The sequence below is a fragment of the Sarcophilus harrisii genome, chromosome 4 (assembly GCF_902635505.1).
Source record: "Sarcophilus harrisii chromosome 4, mSarHar1.11, whole genome shotgun sequence".
In the NCBI taxonomy this organism is placed as follows: Eukaryota; Metazoa; Chordata; class Mammalia; order Dasyuromorphia; family Dasyuridae; genus Sarcophilus; species Sarcophilus harrisii.
Genome location: NC_045429.1, coordinates 294584040 through 294605313, shown reverse-complemented (window position 1 = coordinate 294605313; position 21274 = coordinate 294584040). Strand labels below are relative to the sequence as shown.

The following is a 21274-nucleotide window of genomic DNA, read 5'->3' as shown; positions in this document are numbered from 1 at the left end:
TCTATGAATTTTGACAGCATACTGACCTAAAGTCACCTGAAGTAGTCCCTACGTGGTTATGATTTGGCTCTTTCTGGCTATATATAAACTTCACAACATTCCTTCAGACACTTTTTCCCCCCAAGCAAGCCAAGTTTTCAACAGGCTATCTACCTAGTGTTTTCATGCAGTATTCCTCTGAACTAGATCTCCAACTCTGCATTGAAATAATAAATATATGCCTATTTGAGGTTTCATAAAGGATTCTGTCCATTGCCCTAAAAATATGAAAAATACCTCTAAGAAACTGAATATTTCTTGTGTGGGGGCTTGAAGTCTACTTGATTTGTCCATTGATGAAATGAAAAAACTATAATCATTAATATAATTCTTCCTAATCTCCCTCAATCAAACAATGAACTATAATCCTCATTTACCCAGGAATCATTATAAACCATTCACAACATATTCCAGAAGATTGTAGTGCAGCTTCTGTATATAAGTAGCTACCAACACAACCTGGATTGAGTCACAAAATAAATACAGTCTTTTTAAAAAATTATCTTTAATGATTCACTGAGTCTAATGAGAGATTGCATAACCTTCAAACAGATTTCAGTATTCCATAATGACAAATGAAGGCAAAAGAAGGAAAGTCATCAGTCCTATAAAAAGATGATTGAAGATCTAAACAGGTGGAGAAAAGAGACTTCATAAGGGTGTAGCTGACCTTGCTCAGACTAAGCAGATACATACAAGAACCTGCCCCTACCCAGGATTAATGTTTCCTTTTTCTAATATTTCCCAGAACTTTGTTCTACAGGTTATTAGTATCAACTCAGTTTTTTGAGTAATAGAAGAAGTGGATGATAGCCCTGTAATATTTAATTCTGGATATGCTCAAAACTAGTCTGATTGTGTAAAGGAATAAATAAAAATGCAATATATTAATGGTGGAGTCAGATGTAGAAATAGTTGTTAGCTTTCACTCCTTGCAAGAGTCTACCAAATAGGATATTTCCCAAACCATGGAATTAATAATTAAAATTGAGATTTGATCAATTAAAAATCCTTAGTCTTACAGAAAGCATACTCATCTGGATATAGGCTACATTTCCTCCCAAATAAAACAGCCAAAATGGATAGAAGGCCAAATGGGTTCAAGTTTTACCTCTAACACATAGTAACGATAAAATGTTAGGCAAGTCACACAGCCTTTCTTTGCCACATAAAGTATAATTTTCAACTCTTAAAAACCTTGTATTTGTACTTGTTATTTATGTATTTATTTCTCTTCTCAGAACATCTTCACATTTGTTGAAGTCAAGGAAATGAATAATTGCTCAGGACAGAAAGTGGTACTGCCTTGATAGCAGCAACATGATTCTTGGGCATCAGGAGAAAATGAGGCAGAATAACTTGATATTATGAGGAAGTATATTAGGCACTAGGAATAAAGTCACCTTGAAATCTCATCTATTAAAAGAATGTTTCTGAACAACTTCTGAATAACCATTTCTCAGGAAAAAATGACAGAGGGTTTTTATTCCTCATGAAAATATGAAATATATTCATTTTAGCACATTTATTTATGGATTGTGCTAGTACCTACTCTATCATCTATCTTAATATCTTCAACCAATGAGCCTTTGTTTTCTCTTTCAAGGCCTTCTGCCCTCCAAACTCATAACTAAGGCTATATTTATTTGATTGACTCATGGTGCCAATTATAATGCCAAATTTGATAGCAATACCAAGCTTCATCCCACTCTTCAGAATGTCATTAACCAGTGCTCCAGGATTCTTTATAGCTTTCCCATGAAAAGTATATTGATTTGTTCCTACTATAGTCATTGACTTTGCCTACTGTTCTGATCTAGAAACCAGCATGTCAATGTGAAAGAAAGCATTTTTTTTTTTACCAAAGGTGATATTGGGAAAAATATATACATAATGAATTTCATATGGGTAGCAATCAGGAAAAATTACTTATCAAAAATCCAAATTTATAAATGTAATAAAATGGTGCTTGCTTTGGCAGTATATATAATAAAAAGTATAAGAATTAGCAAAACCCCTGTACAAGGATGATACATACATTGATGATTCCATATTTTTCAAAGTAGAAAGGAAGAAGACCTATCAGTATCATACCTCCAACTAGTCTACAAAGTAATAATCATCAAAATAATTCGATATTTGTTAAGAAATAGGGAAGCTGATCACAGTGGAATAGTTTTATAAGCAATTCATAGAAGCATATAAGCATATCAAATCAACAAAAACATCAAACCACCAAGGAAGCCATCATAAATAAATTAAAGGAGTTAGAAAGAAATTACCTACTAGATCTATGAACAGGGAAAGTGTCCATGACCAAACAATTAAAGGGGAAAATAACCAAAGGTTAAATAGATAATTTTGATTAATAAAATTTAAAAGTTTTTTTCACAAACACACCCAATAAAATTAAGAGAAATAAATACTTGGAGGGAAGATATCTGTGACATTTCTGGTAAACCTTTCATTTTTAAGATATATAGGGAACTAATTCTAATTTATAAGAACATGAGCCACTCCCCAAATATTAAGTCAGAGGACATTGTGGTAGAAGAATTTCCTGACTCAGCTCCTGTCAGGGTAACTGACACAGCTTTCTCCCCAAACAACTTCCTTCTGTCCCAGCTCCTATAGCAATTGCCTTGTAAAGCTTCCCACTCTCATGAAACCTGATTACACTCAGCTTCTCTGATGTAGTTTCCTTGCCTAAAGATAATAAGTGCAAGAGAGGTACGCTCAGGGCCCCCTGGACTTGAGAGGTGCTGGAAACTGCATGAGTTACTATATCCTAATGACTGCCAGACACTTCTTCCTTTTTTTTTGAAAGACAAATACAGTTTTATTGGAGAAATATGGAGTTTACAAGTTTATAAATAGTTTATTACACCTCAACAAATGTATCATGAATCAATAAGGGAAAAGTTAACGACATTTAATTCACTACCAAGCTAGCTATTGATTCTTAAGTGTCCAAAATAGAGTGGTATTGAAAAAGAAATAGAGGAAATAGTATCCAATAAATATGAAAAATCTTAAATACATCAAAAAAAAAAAACCTCCCAGATGTACAGCAATGATAAAAGACACAAAGGAATCTTCAGATCAATTCTTTTTTTTTAATTTCTTCATATTCTGAAAAGGAGAAATGGCATTCTCCAGCCTTTACCCTGAATATCTCTTGGAACTAGATCAGAATTGTAATAAAATCAGATTTTTTTGTCTTGCTTTTTCTAATAGTTTATTTATTCTTTGAATTTCTTATGTAACCATTTCTTCCAGGTCACCAGAGAAAGAAAAAATTTCCAAATTATTTTTAAATGTCTATTAAAAAACACAATCTTTTATCTCATTAATTAGGACTAATAATGTGAAAATTCTGTATCTGGACAATGAGAGGCCATATCCAGAAAAGTTAGGGCAACCTTGTATGTCTTTGCTGCATATCCTTGCTGTGTATTAGAGCAAAGCATATCTCTTTGCTTAAATGTTCAGTGTTTTATTTCATCCCAATATCAAACTTGAACTTCGATGCAGGTTAGACAACGCATTGGACAAATCACTGTGGCTTCAAAGCTATACCTACAATAGATATGAATAAATATTTTTACAAGAAAAAAAATCCAAGTCATATAAAAAAACTTAAGCCATATGAAAAAAGTGCTTTAAATCACTAATAAGTAGAAGAATGAAAGTGAAAATATTTGTAAGGTTTCATCTTGTACCTCTCAGACTGGAGAACTGACTTGGAAGAGCTGACAAGAGAAAAAGCGAAATGACAAATTCTGAAGAAATTTTGGAGAAATAGGTGTTATGAAATGTTCCAACCATTCTGGAAAAAGAATTTGGAACTAGTTTCCCCAAAGCTATTAAATTGTGAATAACCTTTTACCTAGAGATATCACTACTAGGCCTATTCCCCTCCCCACCAAAAAAAAAATCAATGAGTTTTCCTCTTATGGTTTTCCCATATTGGGAAAAGACAGAGTGACAAAAAAATTAAACAGGGGATGTCCATCTGGGGAACAGCTGAATAAGTAATAGAATATGAATATGTTGGAATAGTACTATGCTGTAAGAAGTGATGGCGGAGATAGTTTCAGATAAAAATGGGAAGACTTTACTACTGTATAGTGAAGTGTGTAGAATGAGGGGAACAATTTCTAAAGTAACATCAATATTGTCATGGCAAACAACTTTGAAAGGCTTAAACTCTGTTCAACACAATGAACAACCATAATTCCAAAGGACTCAAGCCAACACATACTATCTACTCTGATGGATTCAGTATTTTTATATTTATATTTATATAAATATACATATTTATATAAAAATTAATATTTTTGGACATAACCAATAGGGAAATCTATTTGTAACAGGATTTTTGTTTGTTTTTTCTTTCTCAGCTGTTTGGGGGGAAGAGGGAAAGAAGAAAATAATGCAGATATGAAAATAAAATGTAATTTTTAAATTACTAAGATAATGAAAATTAAGGACTAAAGATTATGAAGGATTCTTACAAGGTGCTAACTCAGTGGAATTGATAAGACAATGATTATCTAGTTTAGCATGGTGATTAATAGTTCTCTAGTTCAGTACATGTACTTAGTAATTAATATAATTCCACAAGATTATATAATATACATGATATTTATATCATTTATATCAAGCCAATGTAATAAAAATGAAAACTTTACCTAAGCTAATTTACTTATTTAATACCATACCAACCCAACTACTACAGAATTATTTTACAGAACTAAAAAAAAATAATAACAAAATTCACCTAGAAGGAGAAAAAAAAAGGTCAAGGATATTAAGGTAATCAATGGAAAAAAATTGGGAAGGAAGGTGAGTGAGTATAACCAGATACTACAATCTGATACTGGCTAAGAAATAACATGGTTTAAGTAAGGTACACAATATACAGTAATAAATGACCAAGAAAATTCCAAAGGACTCATGATAAAAATGCAATGCACCTCTAGAAAGAGAACTAATAAATTCTTAGTGCAAAGTGAAGTATAATTTTTCCATTTTCTTTATTTTCCTTGTTTTTCACAACATGGCTAATATGGAAATGTTTAACATGACTTCACATTATAATTAATATCATACTGCTTGCCTTCTCAATGAGTAGGGTAGAGGCAGGAAGATGGGAAAGAAGTAGCAACTCAAAAAAAAATTTTAATGGATGTTTAAAAAATTTTTAAAGTATTTGAACCAAATTAAACCCAAATCCCACTTGACTTATGGAGACCAGGACATAACCGGAAAAACATGACTAAAAATTCATAAAATTATGAATCTTCTAATTAGTTTTCTGGTCAGTATTAACATGGCCAACATGGAAATGTTTTGCATGACTTCATATGTATATTTGATATCATATTGTTTGTCTTTTCAATGGGTGGGGTGAGGCAGGAAGATAGGAAAGAAGTAGGAACTCAAAAAAACAAGTTTTTAGTGCCTATTAAAAAAAATTTTAAGGTCTTTGAACCAAATTAAGCCCCAAAATCCCACTTGAGTTATTAAGACTTGGGCATAACTGGAAAACAATCCCACATGACTAAAAATCATAAAATTATGAATCTCCTAATTAGCTCTTGGCCAGTATTAATGAAATATTGCCTAGTTTTCTGTTTCAGTGAAAATTTTCTCATGTTCTGAGATCAGGATATGGAAATGTTATTAACTCATTGAACAAGTTTGTTGGGACTTTATAAATGTAGGCATGTTTAATTATGAAATTAGAAGGAAGGACAATAATAATGCCACAAATTAAAGATACAGTTAAGGAGAACCCTATTTGTGATTGTTCCTTAAATGTAGAATCAATTAGCAAAAATTTTTCTACTCAGTACATGGTACCATAGGACTACTAGGTACTAGAAATGCAAAAACAAACAAAAAAAAAAAAACCTTCTTTCAAGGAGATTTTGTTCTCAATTTAAGACACAACCTGTGTATATAATGTCTACAGAATAAATAAAAGGTCAAAACAAAATGTCAAAGCAATTTCAGAGAACAGATGCTTCAATTGAGAGGATGAGGAAATGCTTCATGAAGAAAACAGTGCTTGAATTGCATCTTAAAGGAAGTGAAGGGCTCTATAGCAAAGAGGAAGTCAATTTCAAGCAGGAGGATATCCAAGAGAATAAAATAGATGAATAGATAGGATCTGATGAAAAACAGTAATTTTGCTATGTTGGAATTGTCTATGAAAATCACTTTTTCCTCACCTTTTAAAAAACCTGAATTAAAAGAATAAAAACACCAGAGAATCAAATTCAATGAAGCAAAAATACTTGTCCCTTTGTACACAATCTTTTTCTGATCTTTTGTCCTGGCTGCTCCTTTATCTCTAGTCCTCAAATCTTCAAACAACTTTTCCTAGTCATTATATTTATATTTCATAATATTTTTCAGGCTTCTGAGAGATATTAATTCAAATGAACTTTCTCTCTTGGAGGACTTCAATATAAGATCCAATTTAAGACCTTTTAATAGCAAGAGACTTGTAGTTTTATACACCAAAGTCATACATTTAGAAAGCACACTAAATAAATATGTTTCATACCCATTATTTGCTAATCCCACCCAGGTCTTTATACTATATCCAGGGAAATCATTCCTTCCACATATCTTACAGGATCCAGGTCCATTTCAGACAATCACACCTTATCCTGAATCTATTTCTCATCTTATTTTTCTCTACCCTTTGGCCTCAAAAGAAACCTAGTTCCCATCTGACACTACTACATCTTATTGTCCTTCTTGACATGAACGTTTCTACGATGTAATGACCTCTTGCACACATACCCCAGTGCCAATGCTGATAAATTTTAGCTGATAAAATTTATTATTGGCTGATAAATTCAATCCACTTTTCATTATTTGAAGTTTATGTATCATTTGTATCAGTCACCTAAAATCATTGCCACTGCTATGTACCTCAAACTGAATATTTATTTCAGTCCTCCTAAGTGATCTCATCTGTTCCATATTCTGATTTCCCCCCAAGCACTATAAATCCCTCATACCACTCTCTCCCCTGTTGCATTCTAAGAAGCAGAGATTTCCCTATCCTGAAAAGAAGTTTCATTGTCTCTGCTGCTTCTGTCCTATTTGTATCTCTTTTCACTCTTACAAACAATCATTACAATTCTCCAATCTTTACCCAATACTCACTTAATAGAGTTAACTAGATGGCATAGAAGTTTGAGTGAGGAAAACCAGAGATCAAATCACTTCAGGTACTCAGACACTCAGGTGTAAAGGGCTGACACTGAGTAGATGTACTGGAATCAGACAATGGAGCACATAAGGCTAATTACTTATTGGACAATACTCTATTAGCATATGCTTGAAAAATGGCCCTTCCCACTATTCTGTGCTGGCTTGATCTTTTGGGAGTGGAATAAGACAAGCCAGAGTCACTTTGGCGGTAGATGAGGAGAAGGAAGGTTGTGCAGAGCCTGCATCCTAAAGACCAAGAATAAAGACCAAGGACTTTTGCTTATCCTGACTCCCAATGATTCTAAGATATCCAGGATGCTAACTCGGTCTTCACACTCAGGCACTATAACTCTGGTTAAGTCACAATCTTTTAGCCTCAGTTTCCTCAGCTACTAATCCCTATACAATCCTTCCAGCTCAAAATTTATGATTCTATAATAAACCTTCAATTTATCTCAGATCCCTATCACTATAAGATTATTTCCTTATAAGATCACTGCAGAAATGGAATTCTGTTAAATTCAGATCTTTGATCCTAATATTATTATTGACCCTTTTGAATTTGAAGATTTTGATTCCACATATATTTCTACCATGTTTAATATATATTGAATTACTTGCCATCTAGAGGAGTGGGTGGAGGGAAGCAGGGAAATTGGAACACAAGGTTTTTGTGAGGGTTAGTGTTGAAAAATTATCCATGCATATGTTTTGAAAGTAAAAAGCTTTAATTTTAAAAAAGAATTTGAAGATTTAGATTATTACTTCTCCTTTAAAATACTCCAAACTTGACTTCTATGACAATGTATTAATCCTGGTTCTTGTTTTCTTCCCAAACTCCTGTGACTCAGAAGGGTTATTTCCTCTTATGCAGGGTAAAAGAGGTTTGTTCCATTGCACTAAGTAAGGCCTATAGAGGTTGAAATGAAAAGGACCCAGGATAATATGGGGGATATCTGTGTTTAAGGGCATGATCTGGATAAGGATCCAGGTCTCTAGCAAACATGTTGAAGTTAACTAGCAGTTGGCAGTAGTCATGATACCACTTATTTCTGTGTGGAAATCTTCCAGCACAAGGAAGTAGAGATCATTGCTAATGACCAAAGAAACAGGACCCTCCCAAGTTATGTCACCGTCACTGACACAGACTGTTTAATTGATGAAGCTGCAAATAATCAAGTTGTCATGAACCCCACCACTCCACCAACACAGAGTTTAATGCCAAACATTTGATTAATCACAGATCTGATGATGCAGTTGTACAGTCAGACATAAAGCACTGACCTTTCACAAAATGCATCTACTCAGGCAGGCCTAAGGTTTAAGTGGAATGCAAAGGGAAGACCAAAAGTTTCTATCCAAAAGAAGTATTTCTGTAGTCTTGACAAAGGTTAAAGACATTATCAAAGCTTACCATGGGAAGACTGTCACAAATACTATTCATCATAATATCAGTCTACTTCAATGTAGCATCAGGGTCCCAAAGATGCTAGCATCATCATTGGTCTTAATGTTCTCTGAATCATCAATGAGCTTTGCTTGTGGTTTAAACAAAAAGTTAGTGCTGAGAGAAATGTGTTGATCTTTGACTTTAGAGGTAGCACTTTTAATGTTTCCATTCTTACCACTGAAGATTGTAATGGGCTGAAGCTTGAGTTGATGCACTGAGGTCCCAAGCACATGAGGCTAAATAGTAATTGGACCATACTCTATTAATATATGCTTGGAGAAAGAATGGTCTCCTCCCATTCTTTGTGTAAGTTTTGATGTGTTGTATAGGAAATGAGGCAGAGACTATTTTGGTTTGTGGAAAGAGAGAGGCGGGGAGAGAGGCAGAGAAACTGCTGGTCGGGTTCGTGTCGCGGCTGCTCACATTCCTATCTCCATGCCCCTTCACCTCCACAAAGAATAAAGATCGAGGATTTTCCCTTAACCTGAATTCCTGATTTTAAAATAAGCGGTCATCACAGAAGATGGCATCTTTAATGTCAAGTCAATAACTGGAGATACCCACTTGAGTGGGGAGGACTTGACAATTGCATAGTCAATCATTTTACTACTGAGTTCAAGAAGAAACACAAGAAGGATATTAGTGAGAACAAGAGAGCCATCTGCCAACTGCATACCATTATAAATATGCAAAATGCACCCTGTGTTCCAATACTCAGGACAGCATTAAGACTGACTCCTTCTATGAAGATAATGACTTAAGAGTCATTAAGAGTCATCTGTGCCTGTTTTGAAAAGCTGAATGATGATCTCTTCCAAGGCACATAAGACCCTGTAGAAAAGGTTCTAAACTAGTCTCTAAAGATACTAAATTAGATAAATCACAGATTCATGATAGCACCCTAAGAGGTAGTTCCTCTAAGGTCCCCCAAATTCAGAAATTCTGCAGGGCTTCTTCAATGGCAAGGAACTCAACAAGAATATCAATCCTCATGAAGCATCAACTATAGTGTAGCTGTCCAGGCTGGACATCTTGTCTGAAAATAAATCTGAGGATGTGCTGCTGTTGGAAATCATTCCTCTTTACCTTGATACTGAAACTGGTGAAGTAATGTCAGTTCTGATCAAAAATAGTATCCTCATACACACTAACTAAGCAGACTCAGACCTTTTCCAAACACCAATCAGCCTGGTCTGCTGATTCAGGTTTATAAAGATGAGAGAGCAATTACAAAGGAAAACAACCTGTTGGACAAGTTTTAACTCCCCCATCTCCAGGGATGTTCCTCAGATTGAAGTAACATTTGACATAGATACAAATGGCATTCTCAACGTTTCTACAATATATAAGACACAGACAAGAAAAATAAAATAACCATCACCAAGACAAAGATTCTTTGAGCAAAGGCTTTAAGCATATGATCCTGGAGACTGAAAAACACAAGCAGATGAGAAGAGACAAAATGTTTTCCAAGAAAGCTCATGGATTTTATGCTTTCCACAGCAAGGCTACAAAAGAGAATGAGAAACACTAGAGCAAAATTGGTAAAGATAAACATTTCTCTCTTTACATTTCTTCACTTAGTGATTTCAAGTGCTCCCATGGATTTCATTACTATCTCTGTGCTGCAGAGCAGGCAAGTGACACAATGAATAGAATACCCAGTCTAGAGTCAGGAAGACCTGAGTTCAAATCTAGCTTGTGACCCTGAGCAAAGCACTTAACCCTGTTTGCCTCAGTTTCTCATCTATAAAATGAACTCCAGCATCTCTGCCAAGAAAGTATTAAATGAGGTCACTAAGAGTCAATTATGATTGAAATATCTCAACAACAACAAATATGAGTGATTCTCAAATCTATTTATCTTGCCCTAAACTCTCTGCTTACCTCCATTCTCCCATCTCCACCATCCTTTCAGACACTTCAAACTGGATGTTCAGTAGATATCTTAAACTCAACATATGTATAACAGAATTCATTCTTTTTCTCTAAAACTCCCTCCCACTTCTAAATTTCTTCTTACTTTAACAACACCATCTTCCCAGTCCCTCAGGCTCACAATCTAGAATTCATCTTTTAAGTACACCCTCTTTCCTTCTCTGATACTGCCACCATTTTAATGCGGGCTGCTATCACCTCATACATAGGTTACTGCATAGCCCTCCTAGTGATTCAGTCTACTTCAAATCTCTCCCCACTTCATTCAAGACACTAAAATGATTTTCCTAAAGCATATCCAATTATGTCCTTCCTCTATTCAATAAACTCCAGAGGCTCCCTATTGCTTCTAGGATAAAATACAAAATGCTGTTTGGCATTCAAAATCCTCATAACCATCTCTCCTGAGATTAAATGGTCACTGAATGACAAAGCTGTAATCACATCTTTGATGCCCAAATCCAACAAACTCTTTCCACTGCATTTTACTGTCTCCTGTGATCATGATTCATTTTTTTTTTTAATTTAATAGCCTTTTATTTATAGGTTATATGTATGGGTAACTTTACAGCATTGACAATTGCCAAACCTCTTGTTCCAATTTTTCCCCTCTTTCCCCACCCCCTCCCCCAGATGGCAGGATGACCAGTAGATGTTAAATATATTAAAATATAAATTAGATACACAATAAGTATACATGACCAAACCGTTATTTTGCTGTACAAAAAGAATCAGACTCTGAAATATTGTACAATTAGCCTGTGAAGGAAATCAAAAATGCAGGTGGGCAAAAATATGGGGATTGGAAATTCAATGTAATGGTTATATTAAATAATTAAATATGTAAATATTTAATGTAAATGAAACAGATCTGATTTATTTAGTTCTTCTTAATGTAAATGTAAATATTTAGTTCTTCAAAGATACATAACGTTTGGCAAAATTTCAGCATTACTAACATCTGAATACTGTGAAATTTAAGTAGAGGAAAGGAAGAAACACTAGGGGAAAAAAAGAAAACTCACATGTTTGAAAAATACTGAATTAAACTGATTTTATAAAGGAATCTTGCCAAAGGAATTTATTAAGATTTAAAAAAAAAACCAGAACAGATAGAATAGAAACTTTTAAAATAAATTGTATCAGCCTGGGTGCTAATTATGTATGAGATATCAGATCTGCTTATCACTCATTATAGGATAATAAATATTATCAACATACATTTATTCCCAAGTTCCACTGCTCTAAGATAGACATAACTATAGATATATTATACAGGAAATAGATACATTTTTAAACTATGTAGTCCTATTTTTTTTTAAAGCAACAATTCAAAGCATGAAAAGTACTTCCCTTTTTGAGGTTTCAAAATTGTGTCAGAGCTTTAAAATAAATAAATATATATATATATATATATATATATATATATATATATTAGGAACTAGTTTTAAATTAGAATACAATTCTTAAATTTAAATTCATCAAGTTTATATTGACTTCCATTTATTTTTTCTTCAGAATACACTAGGACTCTTTTATGATGTGGAAAAAGGATAATGAAACCCTGATTTACAGATTAACCACTAATCCAGCTTTTACTTTTTTGCTTTTGTTAAGTTGTTAAAATATTTGTTATCATTTGTTAATAGATCATGGATTTAGACCAAGATGGTCTAACTTCCTCATTTTATTCAGGAAATTGAGGCTTAGAAAGCTTAAGTGACTTGTTTAGGGTCCCACAGAGTCCTAATGTGAACTTAACTGCTCCAAATCAAGTTAGTGCTCTTTCCACTGTATTATGTCAATATTAAAAATATTGATAACAATTCACATTTCTATAGTGCTTTAAGATTTACAAAGCAATTTCTATATAATTGTCTATAAGTTAGGTAATGTGTTATTAGCCCTATTTAAAACTAATGAAGCTAAGATCCAGAGAGACTTATTTTATCCTAGTCATAATGTTGACTATGACTATTAGAGATTAAAAACAAGTTTTCAGTCCCTAAACTCATACAACAGTGGTTGTTTGAACTATGGTATGCCAAACGCACTCCATGGAGACACTTTTTGCATGGCCTGGTTATCATTCAATATATACTACTCACCAGAAATTGTGTGCAAATTAGAGACTTCCCTTTTGTTTGTCAGTTCGTACTGAAAGCCTGTAATCTTCCGGCTAATATCCTGTTGTGGAGTAGCTTCAATGAACAAAGCTCCTTGGTCAAATCCAAAACAATAGACTTTTCTAGGACTGTGGTCTCCATCTCTAACCAATAGCTTCAGTTCTCCATTTTTTCCCAAATAAATATTTGCTCCCATGGAGTCCTTGAACAGTTTGATGCAAATTGTTAAATGTTTATTAGACAATGATACTGTATTTGTTTGCAGATTAATTATTAGTGCTCCAGTAGGATACATCCATTCAACGGATCCTTCAGAACATCGGAGGTAGACCTGTTCAACATCCTTCTTATGTGCCTCATGAGTCAGCCCACTAAGAAGAGAAAAGAAGTATTAACACAGGAATCAGGATAAGCCACACGGTTCATGCAAATCAATAAATGTTTGCCAAGGTCATCTCAATTTAAAGACTGGGTATATTCTATTTCTTTTAGCAGTCATTCATCATTCATCATCTCATCCATCATATTTTGAGTTCCAAAAAATTAAATGCCTAATCTTAATTGACCAAAGTTTCAATACTCATGCTCTAGTTTTTGGTGATTTGGTGAACACATTGTTTTCATATCATCTTGGGTTTTGTTTTTGTTTTTGTGATTTCATCAGTTTAAATTGCTTGTATTCCCTTTCAAACATACATCTAGACTTCAGTCTTGCAGAATGAAGTCTTCTTTTTAATTTCTCTTCCTACAAAAAGGATCCTTTTCGTTTCTTCAGTGATTTGGATTGCCATTCTCCAGTTCCATTAGGTCTTTTTTCAAGGGGTAATGACAATACACATACTATTCTAAGAGTAGATATTATCATTATTTTACATGAGTAGGAGAATTGTTTTGATGATGAATATAATTTTGTCAGCCTTTTTGTTATTGTTATTGTAGCAGAACACTATACTAAGATCCTCAGGAAAGAATCTATGGATCCTTTTCATTATTCAGAGCCTATTTGACAAGTAGAGACAAAAAGAGGCAGGAAGGACAGCATAAAGTAAGGTATTAAGTCCCAGTCTTGGGTAGTAGAAGGAATGAATATAAAAAGGAGATGATTTAAGACTTAAGAAGATTTAAGATGATTTAAGATTAGTAATTGATTAAATTAAAAAGTCTAGAAGTTATTTTTAAGTCTTGGCAACAATGGAAGAAAGATGCTACTTTGGGCAGAAATAGGGAAGTTCGGTGGAGATAAAGGGGTGGAAAAGAGAGATAATGACAAACTCATGTTGCAAATGTTGAATTTGAGGTAGCTAGTTTCCTTTCTGGGGTTAAGCCATCAGGGCCCTTTTTGTTTCTTTATTCCCCAGTCACGTGAAAATACAATTACTGTATTTCAGGTTTACTCTCTGAGAATAGATTCACTTTTTTATTTTTACAGCTAGCATATAACAAAAATTATGTTATTGGTCACAGCACAAAACAGGTTGACAAAACTGAGGGTTTTTGTTGTTGTTTTTTTTTTCCCTTAATTGCCTGGAAAGGGAAGGAGGAGAAAAAAAGAATAATTAAGCACTTACTATATGGCAGGTGCTTTACAAATATTATCTCATGTGATCCCCACAACTCTATTATTATCCCCATTATACAGTTGAAGAAACCAATGCAGTTAAGTAACATGCCTAGAGTCACAGAGCTAATTGTCAGATTTGACCTCAAGTCTTCCTGACTTCAGGCCCAGCATTCTATCTAATATACTACTTAGCTCCTATTTTTAAAAGTTTTAATCAATCAAAATCAAGTGTAAGTGGACACATGAAGAGTAGTTTACTTTCATATTTCATAGTTTCATCAAATAAAAATCAACATTATCCATCAGTGTTTGCTTTATTTAATCTTAATATGCTGCTTAGGGTGAGTCATTAAAAATTACAAATGGTATATTAAAGTTAATTTTAAAACAATTTCAATTTAATACCTTCAACAGTATTTGTCAGCTATTTCATACTTATAATGATAGTGAAACAATGTGTATCACAGAAAGAACTACACATTCCTGTATTGGCTTAGTAAAGTTTCTAGTATTATCACATGCTATTTACAAATACCATAACCTCCATATAGCAAGTAGCTTTTTGCCTTTTTTGTTAGGAATAAAAATGTAGGGGCAGCTAGGTGAGTCAGTGGATAAAGCACCAGCCCTGAAGTCAGGAGGACCTGAGTTCAAATCTGACCTCAGACCACTTAACACTTTCTAGCTGTGTGATTCTGGACAAGTCACTTAACCCTAATTGCCCCAGAAAAAAAAAATGTATTCAGGAGTATGTTGGTAAATGTTTAACAACCAGCTCTCAATTTTTTTAAATATTCAACATCTTAAATTTGATCTGTATAAACATTTTCTGTCACTTAAGTTGACAATCAACAACATAATAAATCAAGTCTTGATTTATAGTATTTGATGATTTCCAGAGTATTTATGGAAAATTTAGTAATTAGGTGGTATGAGCTGGATTCAGCATACCCTTGAATATATTCTATTTCTGAGCTAGAATTGAGAGAACAGACATCATTTTTCACACTATACTTGTCCTGACTTTTTAGCCATAGGATTTTAGGGTTGGAAAGAAACTTAGGGATTATTTAGTGCCACCCATTTTTTTTACAGGTCAAGGAAAATGGATTTTTGTCCAAGATTATGTAATTATTTTAAGTGGCAGATACAGGAGTTGGACTCTGTGCTTTTTAAACTAGGTAAACCCAGTGAATAGAACTCTAGGCCTGGATCTGAATTCAAACCCCGCCTTAACTATTTACTTACTAGCTAGGCAATTTGGGGCAAGTCATTTGACCTTTATAAGCTTCACTTTCTTTGATAGTAAAATGAGAATAATAACAGCACCTACCACACAGAGTTGCTTTAAGGAATAAATGAGATATTTGTTAAGCACTTAGTAGACATTATGCTAACTAGCTATTATTATTCTATCTAGAGTAAAACCTGATTCATAGTCTTTTGTGACATCCACAGAGTCAGACATGAAATTCTAGGGAAGATGTCTCTGCCAAATGTAATGCATCATCAAGTATTCTGATACAACAATACCTTGGGTAATCCCCCATAAATATCTCCTTATGTACCATGTGAAATAAGACTGGTGGGGAGGAGGGGAGGAAGTGTGAGAAGGAAATCTGGTCATCCTAGATTAGAAGTATGAGCAGCTTTCCAAGGCTGAAAGAGAAAGTAGTTTATACTATACTAGTTTATCATAAACTCCTCCATATCTAGTAACCATATGAACAAGGTCCCAGTGGTAAAGACCAAGGCTATACACATTACACATTCTCTAACAAAAAAGACACAGGAGAACATCTACAAGTTTGAGCACCAAATAGAGTTAAGATATAATGAGTATACTTCCTATAAAGGTCCTATTCACAGAAGAAACCAAATACCATCATGTGACAGAAGCAATCCATAAATTAAGGTTGAAAATTGGAGAAATCACAAAAGAAGATAGACTGTTTCAGCCTTATCTACTCCAAGTAGCAGTCTCCATTTTTCTCCCATGCAAAAGCCCAGAGTGATTTATTCATGGATGTTCTACTCTACCTAGCTGAAATATAAACAACAAGATTTCTGAAAGTGGGCAGAGACAGAAATTCATTTGAAATGGAACTTTTCTTGACCAAGAACTCTAAAAAATCTATGTTGATATTCAGAAGCCATTATCAATAAAGTTCATGTAGATCCAGGCCCCTAAAACTGGAGAGGACCTAGCAACGTTCAAGCTATCCAAATGGAACTCTAATGTTTAAAAAGAAGAAAATACATCCAAAGCTCAAACCTGAGGGACAAGAAATTATAGACTCCCACAGGATTCTAAAGTTCCCTTTCCATGTAGGCACAGTTGGTATCCTTTGTGACCTATTGTTGTTCAGAAAGTCAGGTATATTTTCCTGCTTCTCATCCATTTTGTATTCAAAATAGGAGAGATGGGGTTGCTAGATGAGAGACCACCTACCCTGATATTTGAAGGACCTGAATTCAAATCTGACCAGAGACACTTAATATAGCTGTGTGATCCTGGACAAATCACTTAACCCAAATTGCCCCCCCCCCAAAAGGAACAATGTCACTCATATACAATTTTGCTAAGGGTGAAATAATTTGGAACTGTGCCCAAAGAGCAATCAAACTGCACATAGCCTTATATCAAAGCAATCATACTATTCGGTCACACTATTAGGTTTGTATCCCAAAGAGATCATAAAAAAAGGAAAAGGACCTACATGTACAAAACTATTTATAGTAGCTCTTGTTGTGGCAGCAAATAAGAAATTGAGAAAATACCCGGTGATTGAAGAATGGCTAAACAAGCTATGGTATATGAATGTAATGAAATACTATTGTACTACAAGAAATGATAAACAGAAAAACTTGGAAAGACCTAAATGAAGTGATTCTGAGTGAAGAGAAACTGTACACAGTAAGACCAACATTGTGTGACAATCAACTATGATTGACTTATCTCTTCTCAACAATACAGTGGTCCAAGACAATTTCAATAATAGAAAATGCTATGAAAATACTATCCACATCCAGAGGAAAAAACTATGGAATCTGAATGCAGATCAGAATACATCATTTTTATTTGGGGGAGGGAGAAGAGTTGGGAGTTTTCCCTTTTGTTCTTTTTCTTCTTTCACAACATGACTAATGTGAAAATGTTTACATAATTACATATGTATATACCATATCAGATTGCTTGCCATTTTGGGGAGGAGAAATGGGAAGGAAGGAGGGAGGGAGGAAAAAAACTGAAACTTAATCTTATTTTTAAAAAAATAAATGTTCAGGGGTAGCTAGAAGATAAAGTGAATAGAGCACTGGAAATCAGGAGGATTTGAGTTAAAGTCTGACCTCAGTCACTTAACATTTCCCAGCTCTGTGACTCTGGGCAAGTGACAATACCAATTTCCTCTCAAAAATAAAATAAAATACTACTTACTAATAAATAAATAACTTCTCAAAGTAGTCAACTATAGTCAACTACTGATCTCAAGAACTAGGTTTTAGGGGGTAAGGAAAATATCTACATAGATATCTGTTCTATATATTTGTCCAATATCTTTTTTTTTTAAGAGTGATAATTTTCCTACACAAACTGAAACTGTATTTTGGGGATTTGAAAATGGTTTAAAATTTCTCTAACTATAAAATTAATCTTGTTTAAAAAATTAGAAGAAACACCCCCAAAATCTTAAAAATATCAGTGGTGGGAAAAGAACCTGAAAACAACAGTCACTGTTGTGCAAGGAATATAATATAATCATAAGAGACTTAAGACCAACTTTAGATTTGCCTACCAAAATGCCAGAAAGGTGTTGGTTTGGAAAAATTCTCATTTTACTGCATGTAGCACAATCTAAGTCATTCTATTCCTTTCCAAAAGAAACAGCAATATTAAATTTTAAAAAACTCTAAAAGGTAATGACTTAAACCACTGTGAAAAGGTGGAGTATTTTTCTTCCTTTCCAAAATGGGATCTGCCTTTCCTCTACCCAGAACCCCACAAGAGAATTAATTTTGGACATTTACTGCTAACTCTTAAATTTTACACTTACTCAGTTATTATCAATTTTAAAACATAAGTAACTCTATTTGGAGTTATGGTAAGTTTATTAGAAAAAAATGCAATAATCCTGATTTTTCAAAATTCTATCAGATGGGGGAGAAGAGGGGTACCTACTGAATAAAAACAGGGAAAGTTATTTTCTTTAAAGTTATTCTGAGTTTACTAAAAAAAATTAAGGCTTACCAAAAATCAATGTCATGACACATACAAATATGTAAACACAGATACATAAATACACATATATTGATCCAGTCATATTTTTACAAATCTAAGAAGAAAAAAGAGGTTGCAAGGAAAAAATATAGTTGTTCTGGGCTTATTCCATTAAGTTCCTTAATGTAGGGCCCAGCTTTGATGAAATCTGGTAGCAAATTAAAATAATAGTTTAAATACTGGCATAATATTTTCCTCGTAACAACAGTCAAATATTATGCATATGTATAGGAAAATATCTCATTATATATGCATATACCAAAAAGCCATTCCCTCACTAGCTTTTTTTTTTATTTTTTTTTAACATCACAAGAAAGTTGAAGGAACGTTCAAGGCAAATTTCACCCAACCTACTCCCAGCCCATCCCCCATCTCACTGAAGCCTTTTTGGAACGCATATGTCAGGTTTTTGAGTTTTTGCTGGCAGAGGGAACAAAAAGGAATGTTGTGATAGTAGCGGTAGTGGTTTCAGGATCCTAGCTAAATCCGATTATAACAACGACCAAAAACCGCTTTACCTCAGGTGTCCCATCAGATGGTTTAATAAAAGGCTGAATTTATTAAAGACTGGAGAAGCTGGCTCTTCAGAAGAACAAAAACTTTTTGTTTCTTTTGTGAAACTCACCAATGTGTTTGGGGTTCAATGAGACTCACTCAATGAGTCTGAGTTTGGGGCCTTGAAATGCCGCGTTTAACTAGGCTCTGAATTGGTAATCATCAAGCCGCCGGGTCTCAATACTCCTAGCAGAAAGTCACGTGTGTGTGTGTGTGTGTGTGTGTGTGTGTGTGTGTGTGTGTGTGTGTGTTATTGGAGTTTAAAAGGTTACTCCCCACAAGCTATCAAACAAATTATTTCGGGGTTACATTGCAGAAAATTTGACAGTGCTGCAGTCGGTATAAATACTCCTACTTTTGTCTGACAAAAAAATCACATTTCCTTCTTACCCCACTCATCCTTTTTGAAAATCTTAACTTTACTTGAATAAATATCGCTACTTCTTCGCAGAAATGCATACTCCTATCCCCTACACCCTCTCCCGGGAGTCCCAAGCAATAAACAGAGACTGGGGAAGCAGGCCAGGACTAGGTGCAGCAGGAAGCAAAGGAACTGAACACAGCCTCGAACCCAGAGGGATAGCAGAACTGAACGAACCTAGAGGAAGTCACAGTAATAATGATAAGAATTAATAATAATTGCTAACATGTATATAGCGCTCACTATGTACCTGGCACTGTCAAGCGCTTTACAATTATTACATTCATAGAGGAAGCTACTTTTACCCTCCACTAGACAACCAATTAGCCCCATCCCCAGAAGGACTTCTTTTGTTCTAATTAAAAACGGGGTGTTAGAGGGTCTGCAGGAATTCGCCCGCCAAGAGAGCGGGGACCAGCTGGTCTGACTCATTGTATGCGTCCCTGCCACCTCCGCCCCATCGAAATTCCAACCAAACCACCTCATTCCCACTCCAGACTTAGACTCTACCAAATAAAAAGAAGGGGGAGGGGGATACAAGGATGGAACTGCTCCAGAACACAGTCGACTACGCGTCTTTCCCTCTCTCCGGGGCTAAATTCTCAGGAAAGGAGAGGAGAGGGCATTTTCTTCCCTCAGCAATGGGTAAATTCTTTTTCCATCCCATCCGAGAGGGGATGGAAAGATAAAGAAGTCATTAGAAGAGTGAATTTAAGAGTGTCTTGTGGGCTAGCTTCTTACCTCCCTTTCCAGTTGCACATATTGCTGGAGTACTGTGCTGAGGCCCCTCTGCACAGCAACAGCAGCAGCAGCAACAAGAGCAGTAGTAGCAGCAGAAGCGGCGATGATGGCCACAGCTGTCTTGCTGGTCCTCGGACCGCCAGTACTACGCCCACCATGCTCCCCCAGCTGCAGTTACAGCTGAGCCTGGAGCTGCCTCACGAGCCCCCAGCCTGGGGCTTGGGCCCTCTTTCCCTCCAGTCCTCCCACCTTCCCTTTAAAAATGATTATTATTCTCAATTCAGGCAGGGTAGCTGGGGCTGACAAGGGCAGTACAGGCAGCTGAATCTGGCAAGAAAAAAATAAGTGAAGAATCCTCTAGGATCCAGAAAGCCAGAAAGGGTCCCTACATCGTGGGGCAGAAAGATGGGATCAACACTTGGCACACCAGGGTTCCCCCAGTCCGATCTCTCTTCCTCCTATCTGCAGTCCGAGAGTTTCGCTCTCTCCCAGCAGCCAAGTTCCAATGAACTTTTTTAGGTGCTAAAGCCAGACTCTGCTAAGGGGCGGAGGCTCACAGAGTTCTCCTCCCCCTACGCATCTTTTTCTCTCTCCCTCTCTCTAAATTTCGCCCAGCTTAGTCCCCGCCCTCAAGCAGTCCAGTGGCCACATCATCTCAGTAGACGGGACTGGGAGGAAGGTTGTGACTCTCCATTCCATCTTTTACTCGAAGTTAGAAGGTATTAGCGGTATCTCGTTTTTTTTTCCTTTTTTTTCCTGGCCCCTATTTCTTTTCCATTCTATTCTTCTCCACTTCAGGAATTTAAACCTCAATTTAGATGTCTATCTGGCTAGCAGAGTCTTTGTGGAAAGCTGTGATAATTCGGTCACCAATATGACTTGAAGTTATGGAAAAGGAAAGAGTTCCAGATTTAGAGCGAGAAAACCT

At 35.2% G+C, this 21274-nt stretch overlaps 1 protein-coding gene across 3 annotated transcripts in view; it reads right to left on the bottom strand.

The window, feature by feature from the left end:
- Positions 1–21274, bottom strand: part of METRNL (meteorin like, glial cell differentiation regulator) — a 97819-nt gene that overhangs the window by 14703 nt on the left and 61842 nt on the right. For 2 of the 3 annotated variants that reach the window (XM_031968467.1, XM_031968468.1), the window contains exon 3: positions 12772–13160. In XM_031968467.1, the coding sequence (XP_031824327.1) occupies positions 12772–13084 (313 nt within the window). In that variant the 5' untranslated portion in view covers positions 13085–13160. Of the gene's footprint in view, positions 1–12771; positions 13161–20346; positions 20968–21274 lie in introns of those variants that run through there. The other variant, XM_003768871.4, reaches the window with a different exon arrangement.